At 46.2% G+C, this 27,760-nt stretch overlaps 1 protein-coding gene across 3 annotated transcripts in view; it reads left to right on the top strand.

Annotated features, from left to right (window-relative positions):
• The window catches only part of C5QH8orf76 (chromosome 5q C8orf76 homolog), a 366,825-nt gene that overhangs the window by 211,738 nt on the left and 127,327 nt on the right, over positions 1-27,760 (top strand). For all 3 annotated transcript variants that reach the window (XM_069621574.1, XM_069621576.1, XM_069621575.1), the window contains one exon: positions 10,521-11,026. In XM_069621574.1, coding sequence (XP_069477675.1) covers positions 10,521-11,026 — 506 coding nt within the window. The remainder of the gene's footprint in view (positions 1-10,520; positions 11,027-27,760) is intronic.

The raw sequence follows: 27,760 nt of genomic DNA, 5'->3' as shown, positions 1-27,760 counted from the left end.
CGCAGTCTCATCTGCAGCAGCGCATACTTGTAAGCTCATCACCGCCTGTCGCCCGTTCCTAACCACTGCCAACTGCGTAACCTTGGCCAGGACCCTTGTACTATCCAAGGTTGACTACTGTAATGCCCTCTATCTAGGTACTAATCTCCGCAACTTAAACAAGCTACAAATTGTCCAAAACAATGCGATCAGAGCGGCCCTTAACATTCCTAGGCGCCAGCATATATCTGACACCAGGCGCAACCTGCACTGGCTCTCTATCCCACAGCGCATCTCCTTGAAGTCCTTGGCTCTCACACACAAATGCCTCCACAACCAAGCCCCTCGCTACCTGGCAAACAGATTCTCTTTCCACAATTCCACCAGACCTCGCAGAGCGGCCCAAGCCAACTGCCTTGACATCCCGCGTTTTAATCTCCAAAGATCTGGTGGATCCAGCTTCCCCATCCTGGCAGCCAAACTTTGGAACTCACTCCCCAATGACCTTAGAGCAGAACCTTCCTTCCTGAAATTCAAATACCTTACCAAAGCATGGCTATCCGCCCAAGACTGCTAACACCAGCTTACTGCCCTACTTGCACTTTGACCTACTCTGCATCCCTTATTAACTATCCTGTAAATCACTGCCTTATCGATATTCATTTGAATGTATATTTTGTAAATTTTGTAAATCTTCCTGTAATAATCTTGTAATACTCTGTCACATTGCCTTGTCATGCTTTCATCTTGTTGTAACTAAGTTAAGCGCCCGGTTGCCCCTGGGCCTGGTGCGCTATAGAAATAAATAAAATACTAAAATACTAAACTACTACCAAAGGGTCAGCAGCAGGCTCAAAGATCAAAACTGATCGCTTCACTCGTCTCAAAATGCATGGTTTTATTAGTAGCCAGACTAGCTGTTTTACTAGAAACTGAAATGCCAAATTTCCCAATAGATGTACCACCTTCTTGATATTTGTGCTCTCGCTTTCCACTCTGTGCCACTCTATTGCTACTGTGATGAATCAAGGGAATTCACCCTTTCTGCCCAAGGGGGAGCTCCCCCTTTGAGGCTAGGGAGGTGATCCATATTCCCAACACTTTCCCTAGGGTCGTCAAGTGGGACCTCGCCGGGAGAGACTCGTCCTTTGAGGACAAGGACTCCCATTCCTGTGAGGAACTCCCTTTACCAGTAAGCCTAACGGCATACATGGATTCTCAAGTCTTGTCAAACTTAAAGACTGCGCCGAAGAGGATGCTGATGGATATTATTCCTTGCGAGAAAAAGAAAATATCTCTTTAATGAAAACTGACCAGTGGACTTTGGGGAAAACACTTGTCAATCAAGGAAGTGGAACGCGTTTGGAGAGCGAGAGAGAGCAGTATGTCTCCACGCAGGGTAAGTACCCTGCTAAAGTAATGCTGAGAAAAGGCAGAGTGATCATGGGATGGGGAACCCACGAAAACCAAACTTGCTGTCAGGCAAGTAAATGAAAGTGGAACTGTCAGCATACTGAAAAGCTGGAGAGAAGAAGACGGAGCTACCTCGCGAGATACTGACGGGAATAGAAGTGGTGCGAGGACCGCAAGCGAGGGATGCATCGAATGCTGGCTCACAAGCAAAGCGAAGAACTGGAAATGCTGCCAGACCCGTACAAATGCCAGTATTATTTCCACAGAAGAGAAAAGGTAACTGCAGACCGGGGAGGCATGGGAAGAAACGTAGAAAGTAACATGGAATGAATAACTCCTCCCAGTACCAAAGAAGAGTTACTATATGTGAACTGTGATGAAATAAGTGTAATGCTCAGTGAAGGAAAATCACATACAAACAATTACCATTGTTAAAAGTGAAGAGTAATAGTTTATGGAAAGAAACAAGAGTATTCCCTGGACGGGAGGACAGCCGAAATACAGTACATTTACTAAATGTGAACTTCAATAAATGAAAGGAAAGAATAACGTTCCCAGAGAGGAACCCGCATGAAAATCAGAGAATTCTTACACAGGTGAATACGAGAGAAAGAGATCATGAAATAAGGGAACAACCCATGGAGCATATTCCTATCTGGTAAAGAAAGGAACGTCTGTGAGATGCCCAAAGCAAAAGGGTGTGAAACAAAGAAGAAAGAATATCAAATGTTAAAGGCATACTTAGCCTATACAACCAAACAAGTGGAACAAAGTAAAGACTTGCCTAAAATGGGATATAAACTGTCTACAGTGAGAAAAGAACTGTTGGGACTGATAAAAAAGAACTGCCAAAGAAAAGAGCGCATATCAAGAGAACCAGTGCGGGAGCGTGAAGCAGGAGAAGGGAGTCATTCTCCTCCCTTTATTTCGTTAAGGTAAGTGATATGGCAGATAGTAATCATTTTGAATGGTAGAGTGATGCTTGTTTTGGACATTGAGAAACAGACGACTGACAAGCACCTTAGTTATTCTTTAGGTAGGGAACACCCCATAGTCAAAGGGATAGCTAGGCCTTTCTGACTATTATTTAATAAAACTTGCCTAAAAAGTCCTTAAAGAACCTGCGTCCTTCTTCTGACCCGTCACACTACCCATTGGGGCCTTTGCAATTCAAATATTGGCAACCCATACCGCAACCAATTGATCTTCCTGGACACATATCCTTGGACCTGGTGCTTCAATGTTACTTATTTCTAGTCTGCGTCTGTTCAGGTATTGGTTCCATTACAGGTTTCACCAGAGTTTCTCCTGCATTCCCTTTAATGTCCTCTCAATTGCAAACAACCTCTCAGATGCACACACTATCAGGGAAACCACCAAATATGATGTTGCTATAATCTTCTGAAGTTTCTTCTAAGGGCAAACAGTCTCATTATTTCTGCCATAACAGGTGTCACATGTTTACTCTGCCCGCGGACAGTCTCCCATGTGCAGTCAGGTTTTATAAGTCTTTTGTGGGTTTGTTAATATTTCTTGCTGCTATTTGTCGAGATGCATGCATTACATCAGATCATTGCTTATGCTTGTATATATGATTGCAATTGTTCATCATTTCTGTAACTAAGTAAAATGTCTGTAACCAGCGCCACGCTGCCTCCGGGCTGCTGCGTGCTTAACAAATATGAATAAATAAATAAATGCTTACCGCCAGTCAGCAAATTATGTTAATTTCATGTAGCTTTGACATTCGTGTTTATGTGCTTTTGTCTTTGCTCTGGGTTAGGGGCAGCTTTTACTATCTTGACACTATGGATCTCAGTAACTACTGCAGCCTCTGACTTATCCTCCATCGCCTCACCATGATCCCAGAGTTAGGTTTGCCTGGTACACTTGGTACATTTACTGGTAGACGTTCTACATGGGTAATGGATGGTGAGCATAGGTTTAGTTCAGCCGTTGTGGTTTGTGCTCAAGCTCCTGCACAGCCTGTTTAAGAAATGCATCCACCGTCTTTATAGATGGTAGTTTTGAAGCTGTTTTCATTAGAGGAAAGGTAGTAGACGTTCTCTTGTCCATGCGTGTCTCTGCGCTGTGGCAGAAGGAAATGGCAGTACCCGCCAATGCACTTCAATGCCCTTGGCCCTTTGTGTCCAGCGAAGAGTCACGCTAAGCCGACTTACACTGGCCTAGGGCAGGCAATTACAGTACTTTATTGGACCTGCAACACTCCTTTCACATAACACTGCGAGTGAGAGTAAACCCAGGGCACGCTCATGCCAATCTGGGGCCGTAATAATTGTGCCGCTCGGGTGACACCAATTAAATATTAGTATAGTAAGTAGTCATAAAATAATTCTTATTAATTTTTTTTTAATTTTATTTTATTGCATCAATTAGTTACCAAAGGAAACTTTAAATGCATTGTGGAGCTAAAAAGAAAAGAAAATAATTGAAGAAAAGGAAGAAGAAGAAGAAGAAAAAAAAACAGTTACATCAATTATATATATATATATATATATATATATATATATATATATATATATATATATATATATATATATATATATATATATATATATATATATATATATATATATATATATATATATATAGGGGAAAATAACTAAATGTCCAAAATTGTAAAGGTTTCTCTCATAAAGTTCAACAGAGCCAGGGTCGTAGATACTTTTTCCCCCCTTCTCAGAATTAGCCACCTGTCCTGCAAGGTTAAAGTGCTTAAATTTGAAAGGTGCGTCCCCAACCATTTCTCTCTGAACTTAATTAAGGTAACACAAATAATTCTTATTAAGCACAAACCTTACCAGAAGTAACCAGTGTCATGGTGCTGTAACAGACATAACAAACAACATAAAAAAATGGTATGCATGAAACAGATACGTTTCAAAACATAGAAACATAGTCATGAAGACAGGAAAAAAGATGTATGTTGTGATGAACCCAAAGGCTGTGTCCCTTTTTCTCTGAGGGGAGCCACCCCATATGAGGCTAGGGAGGTTAGCCCGCTCAGCAAAACCCTCTCTAGGTGTTTGGGCAAATGGGACCTCACTCAAGGGGCAAGGACTTTGATTATCATCGGTGAACTCTCTATAACTAAAGCATAATCTGCATGCATAGGAATCCGAGAAACCGATGCTACATTTAGCTCTGGGAGTGGAAAGTGCCTTTGGATGTTTGGCTCATGACAATGCTGGTCTTTCTGGGGGCTTCACAGCTGAACATAAACACACCCTTTTGGGTCATGTAGCGAGACCCCCCTTGAATGGAGGAGAAGAAGCAGTATGCAGAGGCGAGCCTCCGACATGAGCGTGCCACTGAGGGGCAGAGCTGCGCTACACAATGAAGCCGGCTGGGGTGCTGAGAGAAGCAGGAGGAGAGAGACTGTGTTGACCAGAGACTGAGCAGTGTGGAGTCGGTGAGGCCAAGTAGAGCTGGCCTTACCTGGAGGCGTGACCATGTAGAGGATGTGGTGGGCCCAGTGCTCAAGAAACGACGCTGAATCCAGAACGCGAGGGAGGAATGGATCCTTTGCTCGCAAAGCGAAAGCCGAGGAGCAGAGAAACGATGTAACGAGCAGAACACAAAGTTCGCTCGTATCCAGACGGGAACGCCAGAAAGCCATGGAGAATGCCACTGCTACTGAGCAGACACCACATTATTGGAGCAAACCCTGCGGCATAGAAGATTCCCGGGTTGCTCATAGTGAAGAGGAGCGGAGTGGCCAGATAGCAAATGGGGAAGAAGAAAGGATTACCCTAACACCATATCGGTTCATGAAGGCCTGTAGAGAGAAAGAAAGAACTAAGTAACAATAAGGGAATCAGGAGCCCCAGAACCCAAATATTGTAATCAGCCAAACGTCTCACAGAAACTCCCGAGAGCCACAAGGAGCATATGGACAATACTCCAGGGAGATAGGTGAGTCATTGGAGCAAAGAAACCCAAGTGGTGGTAAGAGTGATCACTTAAATCCCAGAGGAATAAGTGGAACATTGAAAATGAGGTACCCAAGGCAGTCCAAGAAACCTGATCCTTGTATACTTCTAGACAGCTCACAGAACCCCCCTCAAGAGTTAGGCGAGACACATAGAAAAAGGGGTTATCATGCCCCAGAGAGATAAGTGAGGCATTGGGACAGAGGAGCTCCAGGATTACGGCAGCGCAAGGAACCAGAATATTATGATGAGCCAAATGGCTCACAGAAAGTACGAAGAACCAAGAGAGGCATATGGAAAGAAAGGTTACCCATAACTGGGGAGATAAGCAAGACATTGGGACAGAGAACCCCAAGTGAGCCAGATGGGCACACTAAGACAACTGAAGAACAGATTTGAGGGGAGCACAGAGCAACTTGGACATTTGAACTTTTCAGAAACTTGAGACTTTATTTGACTAACATCTGGAACTTTTACAGAGGGTAAACAACCTTAAAACTAGGGAGAATTGTTTTCTACAGATAATCATTGGATACAAACCTGGAGGGATTACTGGAAGCCCAGAGAGAGATTGGCGAGAGCAACTTGGAAGGCAGGAGCAGTTTTTCTTTTATATTTGTTCTAATAGTAGGGACAAATTAGAGGATAAGTTTGGACAGGGGGCCATTTTTGTTCTACTATTGACAAGCACCTTAGTATAGTTTATTAGGAAGGAACCTCCAGTTTTAGCAATAAGGCTAGGAAAGTGTTTTCTTTTAAGTTTAATAAAACCCTTTGATAACTCGTCCTCTTCTGGCTTGCCACAATGTCTAAAAATTAATCCAGCTAAGCAAAAGCTAAATCTAAACAGATAATGGATGGGTATTGATATTGTATTTTATAAAGCTCTGGCATAACTTGCACATTGCCTATTAGATAAATGAGCTCTGTTCTGTCAATTGTTGCAGATGGTGCAAGTATTTGATGTGGTTCAAGGGTTTTACTTTAATATTTTTGGGCCCTCACCCTCTCTTTCTTATCTTGTGTCAAACCTCTACCCTAACTGAGTCGTCCCTGACCCTAGGTTATATATATTGAAGTTTGACCCCTGCTGTCTAGCTCTGTCTTTGACTTTCTGGGATGGCCTAAAGGCGGAACGCCTTATCTCTCTAAACACTCTCTAGGACTTGATTTTTCTATTGTATCCAGTCGTTGGTGTTCTTCTGGGATAGGGGCATCGTGCCTTACAAATACTGTGTTAGGACTTAGTCCTTCCTCTATCACGCTCACTCTGACCTCTTGTTTCCTACTCTCTATCCTTATTTCCTTTCGCTCCCTCCTCCCACCAAGGTTATATCCCTCTGATGTTTATTACTCCCTTTAGCTCTCATCGCCATCCTTTGATTTTACTCCTCTTTCTACTACTCTACTACTCCATCCGTCACACCACTACTCCCTCGTCCATAGTATTCCTTCATCCACATTACATCTCTCTCCTCCCGACCACTACCTCTCCCACCAACTACTCAAACACTGTCCTTTCAATTCTTATCATCCACTTGACAACCACTCCGTACATTATTCTTTCTAACTGCACTAGCCACACAGACACGGACACTCGCATAGCAGTATCACTTTCACTCACTAGAGAAAACCTCAGCTTTTGCAAAAATCTCCTCCGTCCTCCTCTATTCCTTCCTCACTCCCTCCTGTTGGTCACTTGGTCATTCCCCTTCACATCCTTTGACCTCACCGGGGTAACCCACACTTCCTGCTTCCTGTTAATCCCTTACACTTTACCCTCTAGCCTTGGATTGGTCCTCTTTCCCTTGCCAATCGGACCCTTTCTTCCCCACCTGTGCCGGTGATATGTTGTTAGAAAAGGTGGGAAAACCCCTACCCATTTCGGCTGTGCAGACCTGCCGTTGAATAACCATGGTGGACCAGGAAGTTCAATGCCTCTGTTCTTGTTAGCGGGTCCCATTCGGGGTGTCATGCTGGTAAATCACAATCTGTTGAGGGGTTTTGGTACCCCCCACAAGTCCCTGGTGGTCTAGTGTAGCTGATGGTGTCTGCACCCCATGCATCTATCCCCATGCTGCACTGCACGGATGTTCTTGCTGCTGTGTGCAGGCATTGTGGGTTTGTTTCTCTTGACAGGCTGCGTCTCTTAGAAGATTGTTAAACTGCTGTTGGTATTCTGGTTGAGGGTGCTCAGCTGCTACTGTGGGGCATTCAACACGGGGTGTCAATGCAATGATCCTTCTTGATTTCTTGCATTGATGTTGCATCTCTCTAGGAAAGATAGAAAAAGACTGACAATCTTGTCTAGGAGGCCAGGCTTCAGAAAAAGGTGGACTGCATAGACTGGAATTTGGACCTTCTCAACTTCCTTCACCCCTCTTAAGGGTAGGATTGGCTCTGATTCTTCTCCTGGCAGGCATCCCTCCCCCAGCTGAGAGGTGTTCCCGCCTACACTTGACAAGGCCAGTGTGTTCTGGCCTTGTCACACAAGCTAAAGTATAACAATGTCCTCCATTGTTGTCATCAGACGGTGACTGCCCTTGGTTTCAGCTCTTTGCTCCGTTTAACTGTAGTTCCACTTTCTGATGACTGCTCCTCCTCCCACAGCGGCCTGGAAGACTGCTCGCGCCTGCGGTGAAAAACCAGAAGGTTTCTCACCCACTAGTCCCCGGGGATCTGCCATCCAGGTTGCCAGGACACAGCCATCGCTTTTGAATCCAGTTCCTGGGGGTGAACCAGTGCGGGAGGATCACCTTGGTGAGGGGCATTCGGGGTGTTGGAGTGGGACACTGGATGGTGAGATGCAGTATCTCCTTCCCTATAACACCTTTTCCCTATCCTACCAAGCAGGATACGTAGGAACTTTATCCCCCACCCCTTTTACAACACAAACACTTTCTCTGACAGCCCGCTATGAGAGAAAATGGACTAATACCCGAGAAGTATACCTGACGTGTCCCAACACAATGGTCAGACAAGTTCAGGCATCACACACACACCTGACTTCCATTACACTTCCCCACTCAGATAAAAGGCAGAGCACACTCTGAGCAGGGCAAAGCACATGAGGAAACAGCAGTTCCAAGATGGCAGTTTAACGAGAGGAGAAAGACGACGAACCAGAAGGGGGTTGCAAGGAGGGAAGTTCCCTTGACCATTTCGTCATGGAACCATTACTTTCACGCAACCTCAAGAACAGAAAGCGTAAGACCAGGAAACCAAGCTGAAGAATCCTGCATTGTGTGTCGGAGGAACCCGGGGCCCTGCCGCTTAGGTAATCAAGGCGGGGAGGTTCTCCAGCCACCGTGGTACTGTCCTTGGCTCCAAGAACAAAACCACTTCAGAGAAAGCAACACAGCATTTGAGTTGGGGAGACTGATACAAGTCTGGTCTGTGTTGAAGCCAAGGTTGCAAGCAGCAACATTGTATGGCGAGCGCTGCAACTGACATTGTTAAAACGTGTGTGATAAGGGACTCGAATGAAGTTAAACTGCTGATGAGTGATGGAACTTTAAAGCAAGCTACAATACCTTTGACAGAGTGGTCCGGCACCCTGTGGGTGCTCAATCGAAGGTGTCTGTAAGGTACCCAGCTGAGAAGTGATAAAAGTAGATAGAGATGGTCCGAGCCCGGCAGAGGGAGATCAATTGAAAGAGAATGAATAAATGTGAATCAAAGTGGTCCTGTGACGGGTCAAGTCAAATCCCACGCACAGTCGAAAGTCTTTGATTTTGATAAAGTAAAGAAAGTTTGGGAAAGTATATGAATTTGGTCCAAGCCCGACTGAGGGAGATCAATTAAAAGCTTTGTGTTAAAGTGGGTCTGAGCCCGTTGCAGGGGTGCACGGGGTGAATCAAAAATCACCCAAGAAGTTGTGCATGAGAATCCTGAGGTGAAAGGAACTTTTGAATGTTGTTTGTCGCATCAAGCCTTCTGAAGTAAGAGACTTTTAATGGCAAAGAGACTTTGACATAGAAGGCCCTGATACTGAGATTTGAACTGCATCCTTGTGCTAGCCAGAGACTGTGCTAAGCTAGAGTGTGCTGGCTTATCCGTGTTGAAAACATGGGGAAGGGAGGCCAACAGCCTAAATATCCTGACATATCATTTCTTGAACACTTTTCTTTTGCATAACATTGTTTCCCACACTATTTGTATTTAGAAGTAAGGATTGGCAATAGGTTTTTTTAGTATAGGCCCATTTTATTTTGACAAGAGACTACTAGGACTGCGTTATTATTATTTGATGGTCATAGCTTGCTCCCATCTTTAAATTTAGGTTTAGATAGGCGTTTTCCAAACCCAATTGATGTTAAATAAACCCCTTTGAACTGTGATCAATTGTGTCTGTCTTACTGTTTGATACACTGCCCCCTCCTGTAGATCCCCCTATGCATCTGGGATGGCTTAATCAAATGCCTCGGAAGGGCCATATTCATGGGTGGTGGGACACGTACTATGATTCTATACAACTTAAGTGTTTGTCTTAAGTAAATGATTTGTCTATACAGACAACATCGAGTTTGGGAGTAGTGGTTTAAGTAGGTATATTCAGCTAAATAATGATGGTTCTTCCTTTTGTGATCTCTGAAACTCTGCATAAATAAAGTAGCTACACACAGGTTTGCGTGCACCATTATATTTCTGCATCAAGTGCATGGAGTTACATAAGGGACCCTCACACAAAGCAACAGAATACCTCTGCCACCTTGGGAAATTCTCTCAAAGAGAAGGGTTGAAGGGTTTATTTGGCTTGAACCTTTTGGGGGCCACAGGGGAGTTCTGACACTTAAGGAGACACCATGAGGCCATTGTTACTTCTTGCCTGATCACTGACTAGGACGGGGACAAATCATTGGACTGCCATGATGCTATACCTGCTAGGCTGCTGCCCGCGTTCAGATTGGGGGTTATGACATGCGGGTGCACATTCTCTGATATTGGTCCAGTATTGGGGCAAGCAGGTGCCGACCTGAGGCCAGATATTGAGACATAACAGTTTAGCACAGGATAAACTGAGAAATAAGCTCTGAAATCTGTCCAATTCCAACCTCAAAATAATACACTATGTACTCTACTCACTGTTTTCTTTCAAAGCAAAACATAATCTTCAAGAAAATGTGTTTTACGTTTTTATTTAACATCCAAATCTCGTTTGTGTTTCCTGAATAGAGGGCTGGATCAACCAACACAGATCATTTGACGACCGTGCTAAACCTGCAGGTTGCTATATATCAAGAAGCGGGGAATGTTCTACAAGTTATTGCCTGCCTCCAACAGCTGATCTCCTTGCATCCTTTTAATCCATGGCACTGGAAGACCCTTGCGGAAGCCTACTTGGACATTCTGCCCGGTGAACGGCCATCTTCTGCTACAAAGATTAACCACCAGGGGCAAATAGCGCAGACTTTGAGTGGGCAAGGGCTGGACAACAAGCTATTTGGATCATGCAGAGATCAAAGGATTGACTGTCATTACGATCAAATCCGCATGGAGCCCTGCGGTCCAAGTGCTCCCTCTCAGGACTCCAAGACTTGTCCTAGCAAAGACCAACTAACAGAGCCACTTTTCAGTGCTGCCTGCGAGAATGAACAATTACCAATGCTGTTGGAAGCGTGCACGCTGGAGGATTTTGAAGAGCTATGGATGAAATCGTGTGCATCTTTAATCAGGACAAGGTAATGACCCAATTCAGGTCATAGTATTCTTTACTATTTATGCGGCCACAATGGGTTTGCATTGAACACATTGTTAAATGCGTGCTTTTATATTTTATTCTTTGCTTGCTCTAAAAATTGAAAGATGATGTTTTAAGGCAGAAAGTCTAAACTGTAGGAATGCAGTACTATCTCTTAAACGCCCCACAATTTCTGGCCATGTCTCATTGTAATGGTTCATAAATTTGTGTCCAGAATTATTTCTAAAACATTAGACCCACACAGGGGTTGGGGTGGTGGGGTCAGGGAACAGGGCCAGAGTGACCACATCTTGTTTCTGTGGCTTCACTTTTTTTTTTCTCTCCATATTCCAGTCGGGAACACATTTATCGGGGCCTCCATAAAACATAAACATAATGTTCAGGATTGGCTGGAGATCAGACTGGATTGAGATTTTTAACACTGTCTGGAGCTGACTTTATATATATCACAATACCATGTTGCTGTCTTTCCAGTTCTCAAATGCAGTCCAAGAACATATCCCAGACTCAAGTTGTGCCACTATCTTCAATTCGTTAAATGTAATGAACAGTCTGTTCTTTTCAATGATACCTATACCAGACCTGTACCCTAAAGCAATTAGGTAGAAGTACTTGACATAGGCAGATCCAGAAGTAAGCTAGGGGCTACATCCTTGGGACTGAGAAGTTTACAAACAACATTGGCGCTATAGCCTTGTGACTGCGGAGATGAGACGTGAACTGGGTGCTGTAACCCCAAAACTGTCTGTTAGATTTGGGAATCCCAAAAGGACCGGTGTTCTTTTAGAAAGACTCTTGCAACATTTGTTCACCCATTCAGGTAGCCTAAGTAATACATTGAGGTTCTTTAGATGTGATTCCTGAAATCAGGGAAGCATAAGGGAGGCTCTGCTCTACTGTTAAGTTCCTGCAACCTATTGCGCTATCCAGCCTGGCACTTGGTGATCTCGCTTGCATTTCAATTTAAACCCCAGGCCCTGTCTGCATTCATCACACCCTATTCTGTTGCCTGTAGATGTTGAACTTCACTTGTTGCTAGCGTGTGCTCTGTTGGTCCTCTATCACACAGGCCCACTGCTAGTGTTCCAGGGTTTGGACCAAGAGCTGGGAATCACCCGTCTCCCTGGCTCTTGTTGTTTGGTGATGGAATGATCGAGTAGATTGGAATTGTCAGATCTCATTCAGCGAGTCGGACAGTGGCATACTATTTTGCGCTGTAGGTATTTCAGGGCTATGCAGATGAGATCTTTTAAAAATGTGATGCAGAAAAGTGAATCCAGGAACGAAACTGGAGACAGTGTAAACCTCAGGTGACGCAGGCTATTTTTTTATGCCAATAATAATTCAGTTCTTTGAATTCCTCCCTTAGCATTTCATTGGAAGTTAGCTGCTGAACATTTCAAGAGATGGAAGGGCCAGTGCACTGAATGCTAGTGTTCGCCAGGAGAGATGTAGGAACTCCAGTAGTAGTATTCTGGGCTACATACTGGTCACAGAATGCCTTTCTCTTCTGTAAACTGCTCATCATTCCAAGAGCTTTGTCCAGCGATATTTGGGTGCAGGGATCAAAAACTGTGAGGCAGGAGATGTTTTGCACCTACCTGTAGCTTAGAAGAGCCTGGCTATCTTAACATAAACTACTACCTGGTGAATTATTTTTATCCAAGACAACTGGTGCTGTACAAATATACATTTGCAACATTACGTAAGTGTTGGCTAATTGAGATTCACATAAATATGCATCTTAATACATTTCAAATTATTTTCTTAAACCATGCAAAATTATTCAACATTATTGGCAAATCAACTTGTTTGCTTTTGAGGATTGACAATACCTCAAAGTCATGGTTTGATCGTAAGCACAATACCTATCTGACGCCCCCTCAATCACTTTATAAAAGAATATATCTGGAGTCATCTAGGGTACCCTCAAAAATGTAATGTGCCAATATCTTTCTTGTTCATTGTCATGGAAAACATGGCATTGCTTGAATCTCATGATGTTGAGGTTATTTTGCTGCACAATGTGCATCTTTCCAGCTCATTGTAACTTCCTCTCATCTAGGACCTACTTTTAGCTTTGGCTTATCTACTCTTTAGCAAGATCCCTGGGATGTGTCCTGGCAAATGTGTTAAGTGTCTGTGATGGACCTGGAGTGGGTGTGTAATGATGTTCCAACTGGCTCTCTGTTATGCATGATCTTGGTAGCCCCCACTAGTAGACAGAAGCACTCTGTTGGTCACCTAGCAAATTCTAGAACTCCGGAAAAAGGTTGATCACAGTAGGCCATGTCTCATGCAAGCCCCCGACTATAGCCACTTCATTCTAGGGCTGGGGCATTTTACTGTATTTGATACTCTGCTTGCCCCATTACCTATTAATTTGCCTTCTTTCGCTTTTATTTGAGCTTTTGTCAGCCACGGTAGAGTTCTATCTAGTCGGTTTTCACTGGAAGGCAATTCATGAAATCAGTCGTTTGTCCCATTTGGCACTGACCATGGATCTAATGGAAGGATACACAGTTGGGGGCTAGGGGTGAGGCGTAGGGCTAGTTATATTTTCTGGGACACAGAGGAATGATTGAAATGCGGGCTTGATTTCTTGGTTGTCATTGAGAAAGACTGGTTTATAATTTGCATTGTAATGCCCCCAACGATGAACAGATAAAGGCAGGGAGAAATCCTGAAAGCGGAGTACCATTTATTGCCTCAGGTATGTAAATACATCACAAGTCCTTGCTTAAATTGGGGAAAGGACGAACATTCTGATTTCGAGATTTTACCCTCCTCTAAACAAACATTTCATTTGAAAATAAAAATGGGAAAGTGCCAATTGCCATAATTCTTTACTCAGCCTCAGGCTTCTTGATTTCTTTACATTATATGAGCCTGTTTTGCTCATCCATATGTAAAACAAAGGACGTTTGTGGACATCTGTTGCAATCGCACACATTCACCATTAGATAGCGTGTTTGACGATGCAGGCCAATTAAATCCCAGAGAAAGACCTCACTGGATGGAAAACACTAAATGATGAAACCACAGAGATGTACGGAGGGAGCCCGATGGACGATGCAGATCGATGAAGATATCAAAGATGCTAACCCATGCTGACCGAGATGGAGTTGGCCGATGGATGCCAAACAAGCAAGGCACAGAGAGATAACACTGGATATACAAAATTGGCAGATGTATACCCGCTGTCAACTAGTGTGAAGTGAATTGTTACGGATGTAAACGTTGGAAATTCCCATTACCTATGTATTACATTGTACTGACTATTGTCACTTTTGGTTATATATTATTTTTTTTGCTGCCGAGCAGGGATATGGAAGACTGGTCCTACTATTGTAATTTTTGTAATTGTAATCGGTTATTTATAACGCGCATAGTACCCAGAGTGTTCTAAGCGCGGACCCGGGGATCGAACCAGTGGTGCGCCATGTCGTCTTGCTTCCAAGGTGAGCGTGTTGCCCCTGAGCTATCCACACAATGGTAGGTGCATTGTAATGAAACCCATCCCCTTTATGTTTAAAGGATTGGCTACATGGAACAGCACATCTACTGCCTCCACAGGGAGGTTACGTACTAGGAAACCTGCTAGATGGACATGCTTCCCCTGATTAGCCAGAAAGGCCCGTTACTCATTTTCCAGGGCAGGGATACAATGTAAAGCAATTCCGTTCTGTTACCCTTATCCCTTCCACTTCGCTCTTGTTTGCAGCAGTTTGCTATACAACTGCAGTGGTGATTCAGTGAAAACTTCAATTGCAGGATAACTTTGTTCAATGTTGAAGGCAAGGATGCACGGGTTAGTCTCAGCAATTGTGGATGATCAGAGTGGCTGAAACATCCAAAGCCCTGGATCCTCTGTTACCAGATCCCTGGATTATCAGACACAGACGCACACATCCACCCACACACCCATAAAATCTCAGGATGAGGCCTCAAAGGATTCCTATCGCAACGCAGGACCATTGGTTCATGTTTGAGGTGTACAAGTGATGGATTACTGGGCATCCGAGGCACTGTTTGAGCAGCCTCCAGAGCAAACACCTTTACCTCCAGAACAGTAACCCACTTCCCTGTGATGACCATCTAGAAAAATATGCCTTTATTTCTCTTTAAACATTTGTAGCATGGGTCACATTGGAATCTTCAGGAATTGCGTGATCTTATGAGACAGTCCCTAGGGCCTGTCGCGAAGCTGAGTGGTGAGAGGCAGAACACAGACAAATATATTTTCAATAATTTTATTTAGGGGCTGTGAGACACCTTAAGGTGTCTCACCCTCTAGTCCCCGGAGATCTGTCATCCAGGTGGCCAGGACACGGCCGTCGCTATTGGATCCAGTTCCTGGGGGTGGACCAGAGGGGAGGATCTCCTGGATGGGGGGGGGTGGGGTCTTCGGGGAATGGAAGTGGGACACCGACGGGTTAGACGTGGTTCCCCCTTCCTTATAACACCTCTTCCCCATCTTACCCCGTAGGATACTTAGAAGCTCTACTTCCCCCACCCCCCTTTCAGACACAAACACTTTCTTAAACTGTGAAAGACAACAGACTAACACCAGAGCCGTTTACCTGACGTGCCCCAACACAAAGGCCCGGAAGAGACAGGCAAAGGAAAACAACTACATACAGCTGATGGCCCTTTCCTTCCCCACAGGGATAAAAAGCAGAGCACGAGAGCACACTTTGAGCAAGGACAAACGCGTAAGGGACACTTATTCCAGGACAGCAGTTCAAACAGAGATGAAAAATGTCGAGACCGGAAAGGACAACAAGGAGGTAAGTGCCTTTGCCCTTTTCGACCCAACCCGCAATGCCTCTGTGAAAGGAATCATAAGGCCGGGAACTACAGCTGACTTGTGGCGTAAAAGATGTCTATGGTGCATAGGACCTGCCCTCACTGATAACAGAGGCTGGGAGCTGACTCCAGAGACAAGAAACGACAAGGAGGGCAGCACAGCCGGTGAGTCGGAGGGAGAACCGACAGGAAACCGGACGGTGTTAAGCGAAGTTTGCAACTTGTGTGCTAGTGAACTTTTAAAGCCCAGGGAAAGACCAGCTGTTGAGTGGTCCGGCGCCACGTGGGCGTACATTCAAAAGACTCTGGAGGGTCCCCTTTTTTGTGAACATTATAGTAACAAGAGGCTGAAGGAAAGGCCGGACTAGGAGTTAAGATGGTCATACAAGGGTCGAGCCAACATCCCTTGTACAATCGAAAGGCCTTAACCCATTACCAAAGTTTTAGACATTGTGAAACGGGCGTTTGTGCCCGGCTGAGGGAAACGATGTGCGAACAATGAATTGTAAAGCCTGACTGGGGGCTAAAGAGAAAGCCTGACTGGGTGCTAAGGTGAGGCCTGACTGGGTTGATTGGGTGCTAAGGTGAGGCCTGACTGGGGGCTAAGGTGAGGCCTGACTGGGGGCTAAGGTGAGGCCTGACTGAGGGCTAAGGTGAGGCCTGACTGGGGGCTAAGGTGCAGCCTGGCTAGGGGTTCAGGTGAAGCTTTTCTGGGGTCTAAGAGAAACCCTAACTGGGGGCTGGGAAAAGCTAAGGGAAGTGAATCCTGCAAGGTGTTGCAACTAAATGAACTGTGTTAAACGGGCAAATGTGAACCCAGCTGAGGGATGCCCGTGAATGAAAGCAAAACGTAACACCCCGTAAACATTGTGTCGACAAGTGTGAACCCGGCTGAGGGATGTCCACAATGAACGGTTGTTTAAAAAGACATTGAGACTCGTGAATATTACATGGTGCTGATATCTTGAACAAAAGGCTGTAGTAAACCCGACTGAGGGAGGCCAACGTTGCGAAAGGATCGGAGCCCGGCTGAGGGAGATCCGCGGGTGTAGGGAAATCACCCGACGGGAAGATTATTGAAAGGAACCTTTTGTTTGTTTATAGTGCATCAGCCCGTCTGAGGCAAGAGACTTCATGTGAAAGAGACTTGGCCACAGAAGGGCCTGAAACATTGGAAACAAACTGTAACCCCGTGCTGGAGAAGCCCAGGAGTGTGCTGTGCTCGAGAGTCCTGCAGTGTCCCGTGCTAAATAACGTGGGAAAGGGAGACCCAGTTATACCAGCCTGACATAATTTCATGAACACTTCTTTCTTTTCTGGTGAACCTTATCCCACACTATGTTGCAACTTAGTGGTAAGGATTGGCAACAATTTATTTTAGTATGGGCCCTTTTTATTTGACAAGACGCCATTAGGACTGCCTTATTATTATTTGATGGTCCTAGCTTGCTCCCATCTTAGATTTAGGTTTAGATTAGGCGTTTTTCTCACCCATTTATAATGTTTAAATAAACACCCTTGAACTGTGATCACTTGTGTTTGTCTTTACTGTGGCCACCATGACTTCCTTACAGGACTATGCAAGTAACTGGGCCAATGAAAGGGAAAAATGCAAGAAAAAAAAATCTCACGGCATCTCCTGAGAAAACAAATAAAAATACTCTTTATCTGAGTCTTTTGGAAGCTCCACGTAGCTTTGTGTTTCTTTAGTTTTATTTTATTGTGCATTTATAAGGCGCTTATATATCAAGAAATTGTGTTTAAAAGCACCCACAGGGCAAAGGCAAAGGGGGAACAAAAGAAGATACATTAACACTGATGAGCAAGATAGAGGCGTTCCTACTAGGCCTTCTGAGCATTCGGAACGTGCAAGTGCAGAGAGGTTGAAAGGACAGAGGGAAGGGCTAAGTGCTAGAGGTTGCACAGAGGGGGAAGTGCCAGAGAGTCAACTGCAAGCAATAGCTGAGTGCTTGGCAGAGATAATTAGGTGAAGAGTGGTTGCCTGTTAATACCATAAGTGCAGGCCCATGGGACAGAAAAGGCCAGTGGGTGCCCAAAGGCAAGTGCTGGGAAAGGGCGAAGGCTGATGGCGATTGGACGGAAGGCCAGGATCCAGAAGGACACATAAGGGCCCAGGCTGCCAATCTCAGCGGCTGTAGGGTTTAGCATGGGAGGTATAGGGGAAGGAGGAGTTGAAGAGAAAAGTCTTAAGGAGCTTCTGGAATACGCGGCGATCCAGCTCAAGATGGAGAGGAAGGGCGGAGGCTGTTCCAGAGGAGGGAGTCAGCCGAGAAAAGGGATCGGTCGCCAGCTCGCTGTTTAGTGAAGTGCCTAACATGCACATAGTTGGACCCGGAGGATCGTAAAGGTCTAGAAGGAGAGTATTTGGTGAGAACAAGTTGTAGATAGCGTGGCCCCTGGCCCCAGACAGCCTTATGGATGATGCAGAGGGATTTGAATTTGTTCCTTGCTACAAACGGGAGCCACTGGAGAGATTTTAAGGCTGGAGAGATACGGTCCCTGGGCTTCAGACCAGGGATACATCTTGCAACCCTATTCTGGTTATGACGGAGGAAGGAAGAGGGTAGATTAAGGAAGGGGCTCTTACAGTAGTCCAACCTAGAGAGTACCAGAGCTCTAGAGACTTTGAGCTTCTGGAGAAAAGTGAGGAAATGAAGGATACATCCGAGGAGGTGGAGTTGAAAGTGGGCCTTCTTGGCAAGGTCCAGGGTGTAAGGAAGGAAAGAGAGAGAAGAGTTGAAGTTGATTCCAAGGTTTCTGATTTCAGATGGAGAGGGCTGGAGAGCCCATGGAGGGTGGCCAAATTGAAGGGAGGAAAGAGGGAACAGGTGTCTCAGTAGAAAGGATCTCAGTCTTGCTGCCATTGAGTAAGAGATCATTAGAGGCACACCAGGACTGGATGGCAGATAGGCAGTCAGGAATTGTGGAGGAGGCAGGGAGAGTATCAAAGCGAAATTTGAAAAAGAGTTGGATGTCTGCATAACACTGGAAGAGAGAAGAGAGAAGAGAAAGTGGAGATGTGAGCAAGTGGGGCGAGATAGACGTTAAAGAGCCAGGGTGGAGATAGAGGTGGGAGAGGAGAAAGAGCCCAGGATAACCTGGGAGGGACGGTAGGTGAGAAAGGAGGCCAGCCAGTCCAGTGCCCTCTCTGAGATACAAAGGGTATGATGGAGCCATTTTATGAGGATGGCGTGGATGAGCATATCAAATGCAGAGGAGAGATCAAGTAGAATGAGAACAGTTTGAGTATGAAGGAGGAGAACTGTTTCCCCGACTCTGGCAGTCTCCAGGCATAGCTGTTGAATACGTCTTGTAAGATCTTCCCACAATGTCCCACAGCCGCCAGCTGGCATGGGCCTCCTTAGAGCTTCCACTGGATGCGTTACTGGCTCTATGAACAATCTTCTAATTCTTTTTTGCTGATTGTCAATTTCGCTGAATTTATTTCGCCGATTTGACTTTTCTTTTTTTTTTTTACTACCAAAATCAGGCAATGACTCTCACCCTCAACTTCCACTCCTCAACCACCTTTAATATATAGCTTACCATGTATATTTTAGCGGTTAAAAAATAAAAGCAGGAAGAAATGCGTCAAAATAATTCAGTTAAATTGCCATTCAGAAGAAGTGGGTAATACTGTCTGACTAGGATACTTACCACCTCTACCCTAGGGCCTGGCAATGCTACCAATCAACATACACTTTTCTCTGCGATCATTCGCCACATGCTTGTACCTCTGCCCACCCCAGAATCTCCCACTTTTGGGCACAGGGTACACCACTCTTTCTGCCGTTGACTCTAGATCCTGCCCTGACCCATTCTCCCAACTTCTCTCCTGTTCTTCCACCTTGGATATTCCTTCTCACTCCCCAAACACCTTCTTCTCACTACTGGTGTTCCTCTGTCTCCTTTTCACTGCTTGCCCATCCTTCTTGTCTTTACTGATGATCCTTCTCTGCAATCCATTTACCAACCTTTTCACCTCCTTTCCTCGCTCTGTTTAACTATCTGCTTTCCAACTTGCCCCAAAACACTCTTGCTACGACTCAAAACACCCACGCGACTGCCATCTTTCCACTGACTTTTATACTTCCAGGTCCTCAACCGCTGGGCCGGCTTGAGGACGTTTGTGTGTGTGGATGAATTATGATTGCATATCAGAAGGTGCTACTGTTCAACTGATTTGTCCATTTCATTGGGGTCTTATTCAGTTTTGTGGGTCTCTCGCAGACATTCTCCTTGATTTTGGCAACACTCACGAATGCGCCTGGGTTCCAGGCTCCGCAGGGCTGCCATGCCCGGTTTGTTCATGTGTATTCTGTGAATGCTTGCTGTATTGGTGGGAAGCTCTTCTGCTGTTATAACTATGAAGGTTAGCATTCCTATACCATGCATATATGTTGCTAACTGGATCCTGTGTTAAAGAGCCCACAGACATTGCACCTGTCTGTTCGCTGAATCACATCGTATGGGTTATCACAAAGGTTTTGCATACTGTGAGCTGTAAATGTGGCAATCCCCTGACCACTGCCCTTGGTGTGTCAAGGGCAGCCAGATGACCCTGGCAATCACTGTACTAGGCCCAGCGGAACACTGCGAGGTGGCCCCCAGCCTGCATTGCTACCCCACCTCTTGGTTAGGCTGTGGTTTTCTATATGTGATGCGGAATAGGCTCCCAATTCCTTATTTGCAGTATATTGTTGAATGTCTTTTTGGCAATATATAAAATAATCATGCGGTGGAGGAGTAGGTGATCCCAGCTTGCAGTGACTTCTGCTGCTGAGTACTTGCACTGTAAACCATTGGTCCCCTCTACCTCCAAACTTTGATACAAGGACAGGCAACATCTCGATGCAGACACTAGGACATCTGGTACGCAGACAGCAGTATGAATCCACAGGAGAAGGGTATTTTATACTCAAAGTCAAAATAAGGGGTTCAAGATGACCACTTGGGACCGAGACGCTGAGGACACATATTTTGTCTGTTAAAATCAAGCAGGGGGAAAAGAAATATGCAGGTAGAGATATTGTTCTGGAGGTTTGTGCATTTTATACTCTCCTGTACTCCTCACAAACTCTGGCTTCGCAACTTCTCGATCAGGTGGTGCTCTACTGGTGTACTGATGAGGAGAGGGGGTGGCTGGGTCGACCCCTGACGGAGCAGGAAATCCTTTTCGTGATTAAAGAGCTGTCAACCGGGAAAGCCCCAGGGCCTGAAGGCTCCACGGCCGTGTTTTGTAAATATTTTGCATCAAAACTGGCTGTCCATCTTTTAGAAGTGTACCAACAGGCTCTGAGGGATGGCAAGCTGCCGGAATCCATGAGGGAGGCGGTGGTTGTTGTATTGTTGAAACCTGTGAAGGCAGCGGATGAATGCCCTTCCTACCTTCCTATCTTGCTTATTAACTTGGACAGCAAAATTCTGGCTAAATGGTTAGCAATGGGATTAGCACCTTTGATGCACGGTGGTGTGAAAGCAGATTAATCGTGATTTATCCCAGGCTGCTCCACTTCTTATGGGCTATGGCGAATGTTTGGCTTACTGTCAGTGGTTTGGCAGGAAGACCCTATTGTAGCAAAGCCGTTGGATGCCAAAAATATTGTTAGATTCGGTCAAATGACCCTTTTCACAATATTACAGAGGATGGGGTGGGGGAAGAGGTCTGTTTCTATGGTTTCATTGCTTTACGCCTTACCTAATGCAAAAATTATAGTGGATGGTCAGCTCACTTCAGTCTTCCTGTTGGGGAGAGGCACGAGGCACGAGACAGGGGTGCCCTCTTTCCCCCTGTTATTGTTGGCCTTGGTGATTGAGCCACTAGCGGTATTTTTAATGCGCCTATACAGCAAATGGTGTTTCAAGGCACAACAAGAACAAAGGGGTTGGGGAACAGGGATGAAGACAAAACAAAAACAGTCCTACTAGGCCTTGTCATTTGGATCATGCAAGTGCAGTAACAAGAAGTGCAAGGGAGAGGGAAGGTGGGAAGTGACAGTCTGAGAGGAATTCACTAGTGCAAAAGAGGCAAAGGATGGGCAGGTCGGAGTGGTGAGCATGCAAGTCCTGGGGGTAGGGTGAGGAAACTGGGAAAGGGCCCATGGGTTAGGCGAGTGCTAAGGGGAGGCCAGGTGGACAAGTGCCAGGGGAATGCAGAGAGTGCTGGGGAAAGAAGGTCAATGTGCTAAGTGTGTGGGATGGGGCTGGATGGGCTCAATGGGGTGCAGGCCCAGCCAGGCAAGCCCAGAGGGGAAAGGGCATGTTAGGGGGCGTTGGGGGAGAGGAAGTGCAGGGGTAGACTGGTCGAGGAGGGCCTGGTGCCCTGTATGAATCAGAAGGAACCAGGCAGCCAGTCAAAATGTGGCAGAGGAGGACATTAGCTGGGGAGGGCTTGAGGGAAGGAGGAAGAGAAACGGAGCTTCCAGAACTTATCTCCCACTCTCTGCTTGGAAAAGTGTCTGATCTGCAGGGAGTTGGATCTAGAAGACCGAAGGGCTCTAGCAGGGAGGTATTTAGGGATAGATAGTTGGATGTAGCAGGGTCCAGGGCCCCAGAAAGCCTTGTGGATGATGCAGAGGGTCTTGAACTTGATCCTCACAGCATCAGCAGTCAGTGGAGAGATTTTAGGGCTGGAGAGATGTGGTACCTGGCCTTAAGGCCAAGGATAAGTCTTGCAGTCCTATTCTGGATTAGTGGAAGGAGGCATAGGGAGGATTTAGGAAGATTGAGGAAGAGGCTGTTGCAGTAGTCCAGCCTAGAGAGGACCAGAGCTCTGGATACATTGAGTTTCTGGGGCAAGGTGAGGAAAAGGAAAATGCCTTTGAGGAGGTGCAGCTAGAAGTGGGCCTTCTTGGCAAGGTTTGTGATGTGAACAGAGAAGGAGAGAGGGGAGTTGAAGATGACGCAAAGGTTTTTTGCCTCACAAGAGGGTGAGGGGAAGGGGCCCATGGAGGGCAGCCAGAGTCAGAGGGAAGGAGGGAACTGGGGTCCCAATGAGAAGGATCTCAGTCTTGCTGGCATTAAGGCAGAGATCGTAATCAGCATACCATCCCTGAATAGGAGTCATACTGTTGGGTTTGAGAGAGGAAGAGGAGTCAGTGGAGGGAAGCTTAAAGGAGAGCTGCGTGTTTTCCACATAACACTGAAAGTGAGGAGAAAAGGTGGAGATCAAATGGGCTATAGAGGCCAGGTAGATGTTGAAGAGCCACATCGAGAGGATAGAAACCTGAGGGCCGCCGCAGCTGGAAAGTGTGATGGAGGAGAGAAGAGGGCCCACTTGAACCTGGGATGGTCGGTCACAGAGGAAGGAAGTAAACCAGTGCAGTGCCAGGTCTGTGATGCCAAGGGTATCATGGTGCCGGTTTATAAGGGTGGCATGATTGATCGTATCAAAAGCAGAGAAATTGTCAAGAAGGGTGGGAACGGAGGGAGAGTTGGAATCGAGATTGAGAGCAAGTCTTCATGGGTGTTCAGGAGTGCAGTTTCCGTGCCTCGTGGAGACAACCAACAGGTTCAGTGTGGTGAGTCAGCTGGGAGATGACCAGCTTCTCCAAGAGGTTGCCCAGGAAGGCGGTAGTTAGCTGGGCAAGAGGGTTCACTGGAAGACTTTTTGAAGAGAGGGTGCACAAGGGAGTTCTTGAGGAGTGGGGGCAATGAGCCAGTGGAAAAGGAGTGATTTCAGAATTCAGCCAAGGCTGGAGCAAGGGTGGCAATATTGTCCTTGATAGTTCTGGAGGAGCAGGGGATCGCCTGTTTAGAAGAGACTTTCATAGAGAGGACTTGTCTAAAGACCTCATCCGGTGATATGGGCAAGAAAGAGCAGAATAGGAGGGAAGGAGAGAGGGAGGCCAAGGGAGGCATGAGAGAGGGTGAAGGAGAAGGAAGGTTTGTAGAGGGTAGTGAGGACAGGATATCCTGAGTTTTGGTTATGATGTGGGCAGTGCAGAGTGTCAGGGATAGCAGAGGAGAAGTGGAGACTGCAGTAGGATTGGCAATTTCCTTGCAGATTTTGATTAGTTCAGCTGTGTGGTTAGTGGCCCCAGCAAAGCAGGCTTGGATATAAGCATTTTTCTTCGAGCGGATGGAGAAGTCTGTATTGCCTTTGGAGCAGGCAGCAGGCCATTTTGTCAGAGGATGTGCTTGAAGCCTGCCACTTCCGCTCAGCAACTCTTGCACTTGCGTTTCAGAGAGGCGAGGTTGGAATCATACCAGGTGTTGTGCTTGGCGGCAGGCTTCATGCAGATCCTACAGACAGGGGCAATGATATCCAGAGTGTTGGAGATGGAGGGGTGAAGGTTAGCAAGGGCTGAGTCAGTGTGAGAGCCAGTGGCTGGAATGGGATGGGGAATGAAAGTAGCAGCAACTGACACTCGTTTCATCGGTCGAATAACAGAGGAGGAGACTGTCAGTGCGGGCCGAGCCTTAGACGGGGTACTCAAGAGATCAAGATGAGAGGACAGGAGAGCACGATCAGATCAGGAGAGAGGTGTAGTGAGAAAGGTGGTGATGGGGATGTCTGCTGAGATTAGAGCATCCAGGGTGTGTCCAGCTGATTGCGTCAGACCGAAGGAAAAAATGGTGAGGGAAAGAGAGTCAAAGAGGCTGTGGAAGGCTCCAGAGGCCACATCAGGGGAGTCAAGGTGAATATTGAAGTCTTCGAGGAAGGGAAGCTTGGAAATGGAGGCCAGGAGAGAAGGGGTAAGGTCAGAGCACTCTGAGAGGAGGAGGGAGATCGGACCAGGGGTTCTGTAGATGGTGTCAAGAGTCAGCGAGAGGTTTGGAGAGACACAAAGCCTGCAGACGAGGCATTCAAAGGAAGAGTAGGACTGAGTGGGTATGATAGTAGCAGGGACCCATTCAGGGAAGATCAGGCCTACTTTGCCCCCAGACCAGTTAGGCCTGGGCCTAGAGAGGATCTTGTAGCCCTCTAGAAGGAGTATGTAAAAAGTAGTGTCTCAGTGAGACCGAAGATGTCAAGATCAAAGTCTTCAAGAAGGTGGCAGATGTCAGAGGAGTGTTTACCGGCAGATTGAGGGTTGAGGGTAGCTAAGTGGAGCTGGTTGCCACCTTTGAAGGTCTTACGAGGAGGGGTACAGGAATGTGGTATGCCTGTCGGTGCTACCGAAGGGGTCGCAGAAGGAGTTGCAGGAGAAGGGAGCAAGTTGATGAGAGACGGAAGACGCCTATAAAGGAGGAGGAGATTGTGCTGAGATCCCTGGACCATGACTGTCATTCAAGTAGGCATGGTCCAGGTAGGCATCCCCTAGAGGATGGGAAATATGTCAAGAGAACTTCCCGTCGGGTACCAACATTAATGAGCGAAGAAGAGACAGGGGAGAGAACTGAGACCATATGGGGAATCAAAAGGTCCGGAGAGTGAACAACAAAGAGGATATCAGTGACAGTCTGCCTGGAGAAAGCATTGACATAGGTGTCTGTGATGGGCAGGCCTGGATTGGAGACCAGGAGATTTTTCTTGAACCTTTTCTTCCAGACTTCAATAGGTGATAGAGTAGCAATTAGAGCAGAAAGGGGAGATAGAAAGCACGAATGAGGGAGCGAGCAGAGAGATGGAAGGGGGAGAAAGAGAGGGAGGGAGAAACTGCACAGTGAACACACCAGACTGCCTAGGAGAACGCCAGGGAAAAAAGCCTACCTTTAAAACACGACAGCAAATGCAAATCACCTCGATTTGACTTTCCTAGATGGATGGGAAAAGCCGAAATCTCAAGACACAACAGTAAATGCAAAAACACCCACATTCGAGTTTCCTAGATAAAGGCCTACCTGCGAGAAATGGCTAACTAAGACGAGGCTTAATGCCAGAAATGGATAACCTACAATGTCGGTGATGTGCAGCAGACTACATGCTTTTTGCTAATAGGAGTATTAAGAGAGGAGGGAGAGTTTAATAGGGAGCAGTAATGGCTGTTCCTCCTGCCCGCACGTTGCTTACCTTGTCAGTTGTTGCAGGTTGATAGCTGCACTGCATGCTCCACCAGTGAACACTGGCAAACACAATCTGGAGTGGCTACTGCAGGTACTGCCCTTTTGCCTTTGCCTCGAGGCTCTTCGCCGCAGAGTGCTGCCCTGTATGGTTGTTCTAAGTAGGTGGGTTAAGCCAGTAGAAACAGGAAGCGGGAGGCGAAGAGGCCTGGTAATAGAATGAAAGTGGACATAGCGTGAGAGAAGCTTTTATTTTTTACAATTTAAATAAGGGCTAGCAAGTGAATACTAATACAGCACATGAGGCACTGCCTAGTCAATCGGGGGCAGCGGGCTGAAAGACCAGAAACTGGAAGCGGGAGGGGAAGAGGCTGGCAATGGAAGGAAAGCGCACGGATACAGCTGTATGTCACAGGGTGGTGGTTTCCCTCTATGCGGATGATATGGTGATCTATGTCTGAAACCTGCAGGTTAATCTGGGGCAGATTATTGTTGATGTTTTGAGTTTTGGGGACTTCTCGGGTTTGAAAACTAATGTTACAAAATCGGTGCTCTTACCGTTCACTGAATGTACTGGACAGTTTAGTGATGGATTTGTGTTTCAGTGGCATGTGGATTACACCTACCATTTAGGGATAGATATTCCGAGGTTCCCGGAAGTGTTGTATAAGCGCAACTATGGACAGGTGTTAGAAAACACTCGGATTGTGGTGGAAAGATGGATGGGTTTACCTCTTAACCTCTACGGGAGGATCTTGCTAGTGAAAATGATCCTGTTGCCCCGGTTTCTTTATGTTCCTGCAATCTGTGATTTCACGGTTCATTTGGGACGGCAGGTAGGCCTGCCTGTCTTGTAAAACATTGGTTGCGCCACTACATAGGGGAGGGTTGGCACTACCTGATTTTGTGTACGTGCCGTCAATAGCCTCTCTGGATATCTTGAAGCCCAAGCTGATGTTCTTGTAGTAACGAGGTAGCTTCTCCTTTGCACCTTCACCAAGAACCACCCGCTTCTTGTTCTAGAAGATTGTCAGCTGCTTTTGGTAAGCCCTTTCTGTCTGGATGTCCGCCATCTTGCGCCACGTGCGTGAGGAAAAAAAAGATTGAGACATACTGTGAGGCAGCCTAAGAGAAATGCCTGGTATATTGGTTTGGGGAAGGTACGGACAGAAGGCATGTGGAAATAGAAAGGGCCCTTGCAGCACCGTCTCTGTTACAGGCGATTGTACTGTTGGCCCCTGGTAGATTATCCAGGGTAGACAATATGGTAGAGTTGACCTGTAGAATGTGGGTTCGCATTGAAGGGAAAGTGAAAGGAGAAGTTCTTCACTCTCCTAAACTTCCGATCATACACATTCCGGGTTTACTAGTGACAAGAGAGCTCGGATACATACGCTGCATGAAACTACTGGGCATCTCTTGTTTTCAAGACCTCTTTCCAGAAGGGAAAGTTCCTAATTGTGGAGGTGCTAAGGGGCAAGGGAGCTGTTACATCCCTAGAACAATTTTAGATTGAGACAATCCCTCAAAGGTTTGTTCCACACCTTTCCACATGGCCTGGGGTGTCCCCTATACTAGATGGGATGATAAAGCGGGCGGATACTAGTAGGAATGGGTCTACACTCTACAACAAAATACAGGACGCTCGAGTAGGTTGAGCAGGGTCCTCTCTGAGGAAATGGGAGGTGTCCCTGGGGTGAGGTGTTACCTGTTGAAGTATGGAGATACTTTTGCTTGCAAACGAGAAAGATAGCCCTTAACAGTAGATTTAGGTTGATTCATTTAAAATAGCTTCAGTTTTAATATACTGCTGTGCTGTTGCTTAGATTCTTTCTGGATACCATTGATAAGTGCTCTCGGTGTGCCGCTACTTCGACGGACTTCATGCATGTAACTTGGAGATGCCCTCCAGTGTTGGGGTTTTGGGAGGGGGTATTTG

The sequence above is a fragment of the Ambystoma mexicanum genome, chromosome 5q, assembly GCF_040938575.1.
Source record: "Ambystoma mexicanum isolate Mex_15411 chromosome 5q, UKY_AmexF1_1, whole genome shotgun sequence".
In the NCBI taxonomy this organism is placed as follows: domain Eukaryota; kingdom Metazoa; phylum Chordata; class Amphibia; order Caudata; family Ambystomatidae; genus Ambystoma; species Ambystoma mexicanum.
The sequence above is the reverse complement of the archived record's forward strand: the minus strand, read 5'-3'. Positions and strand labels throughout refer to the sequence as shown.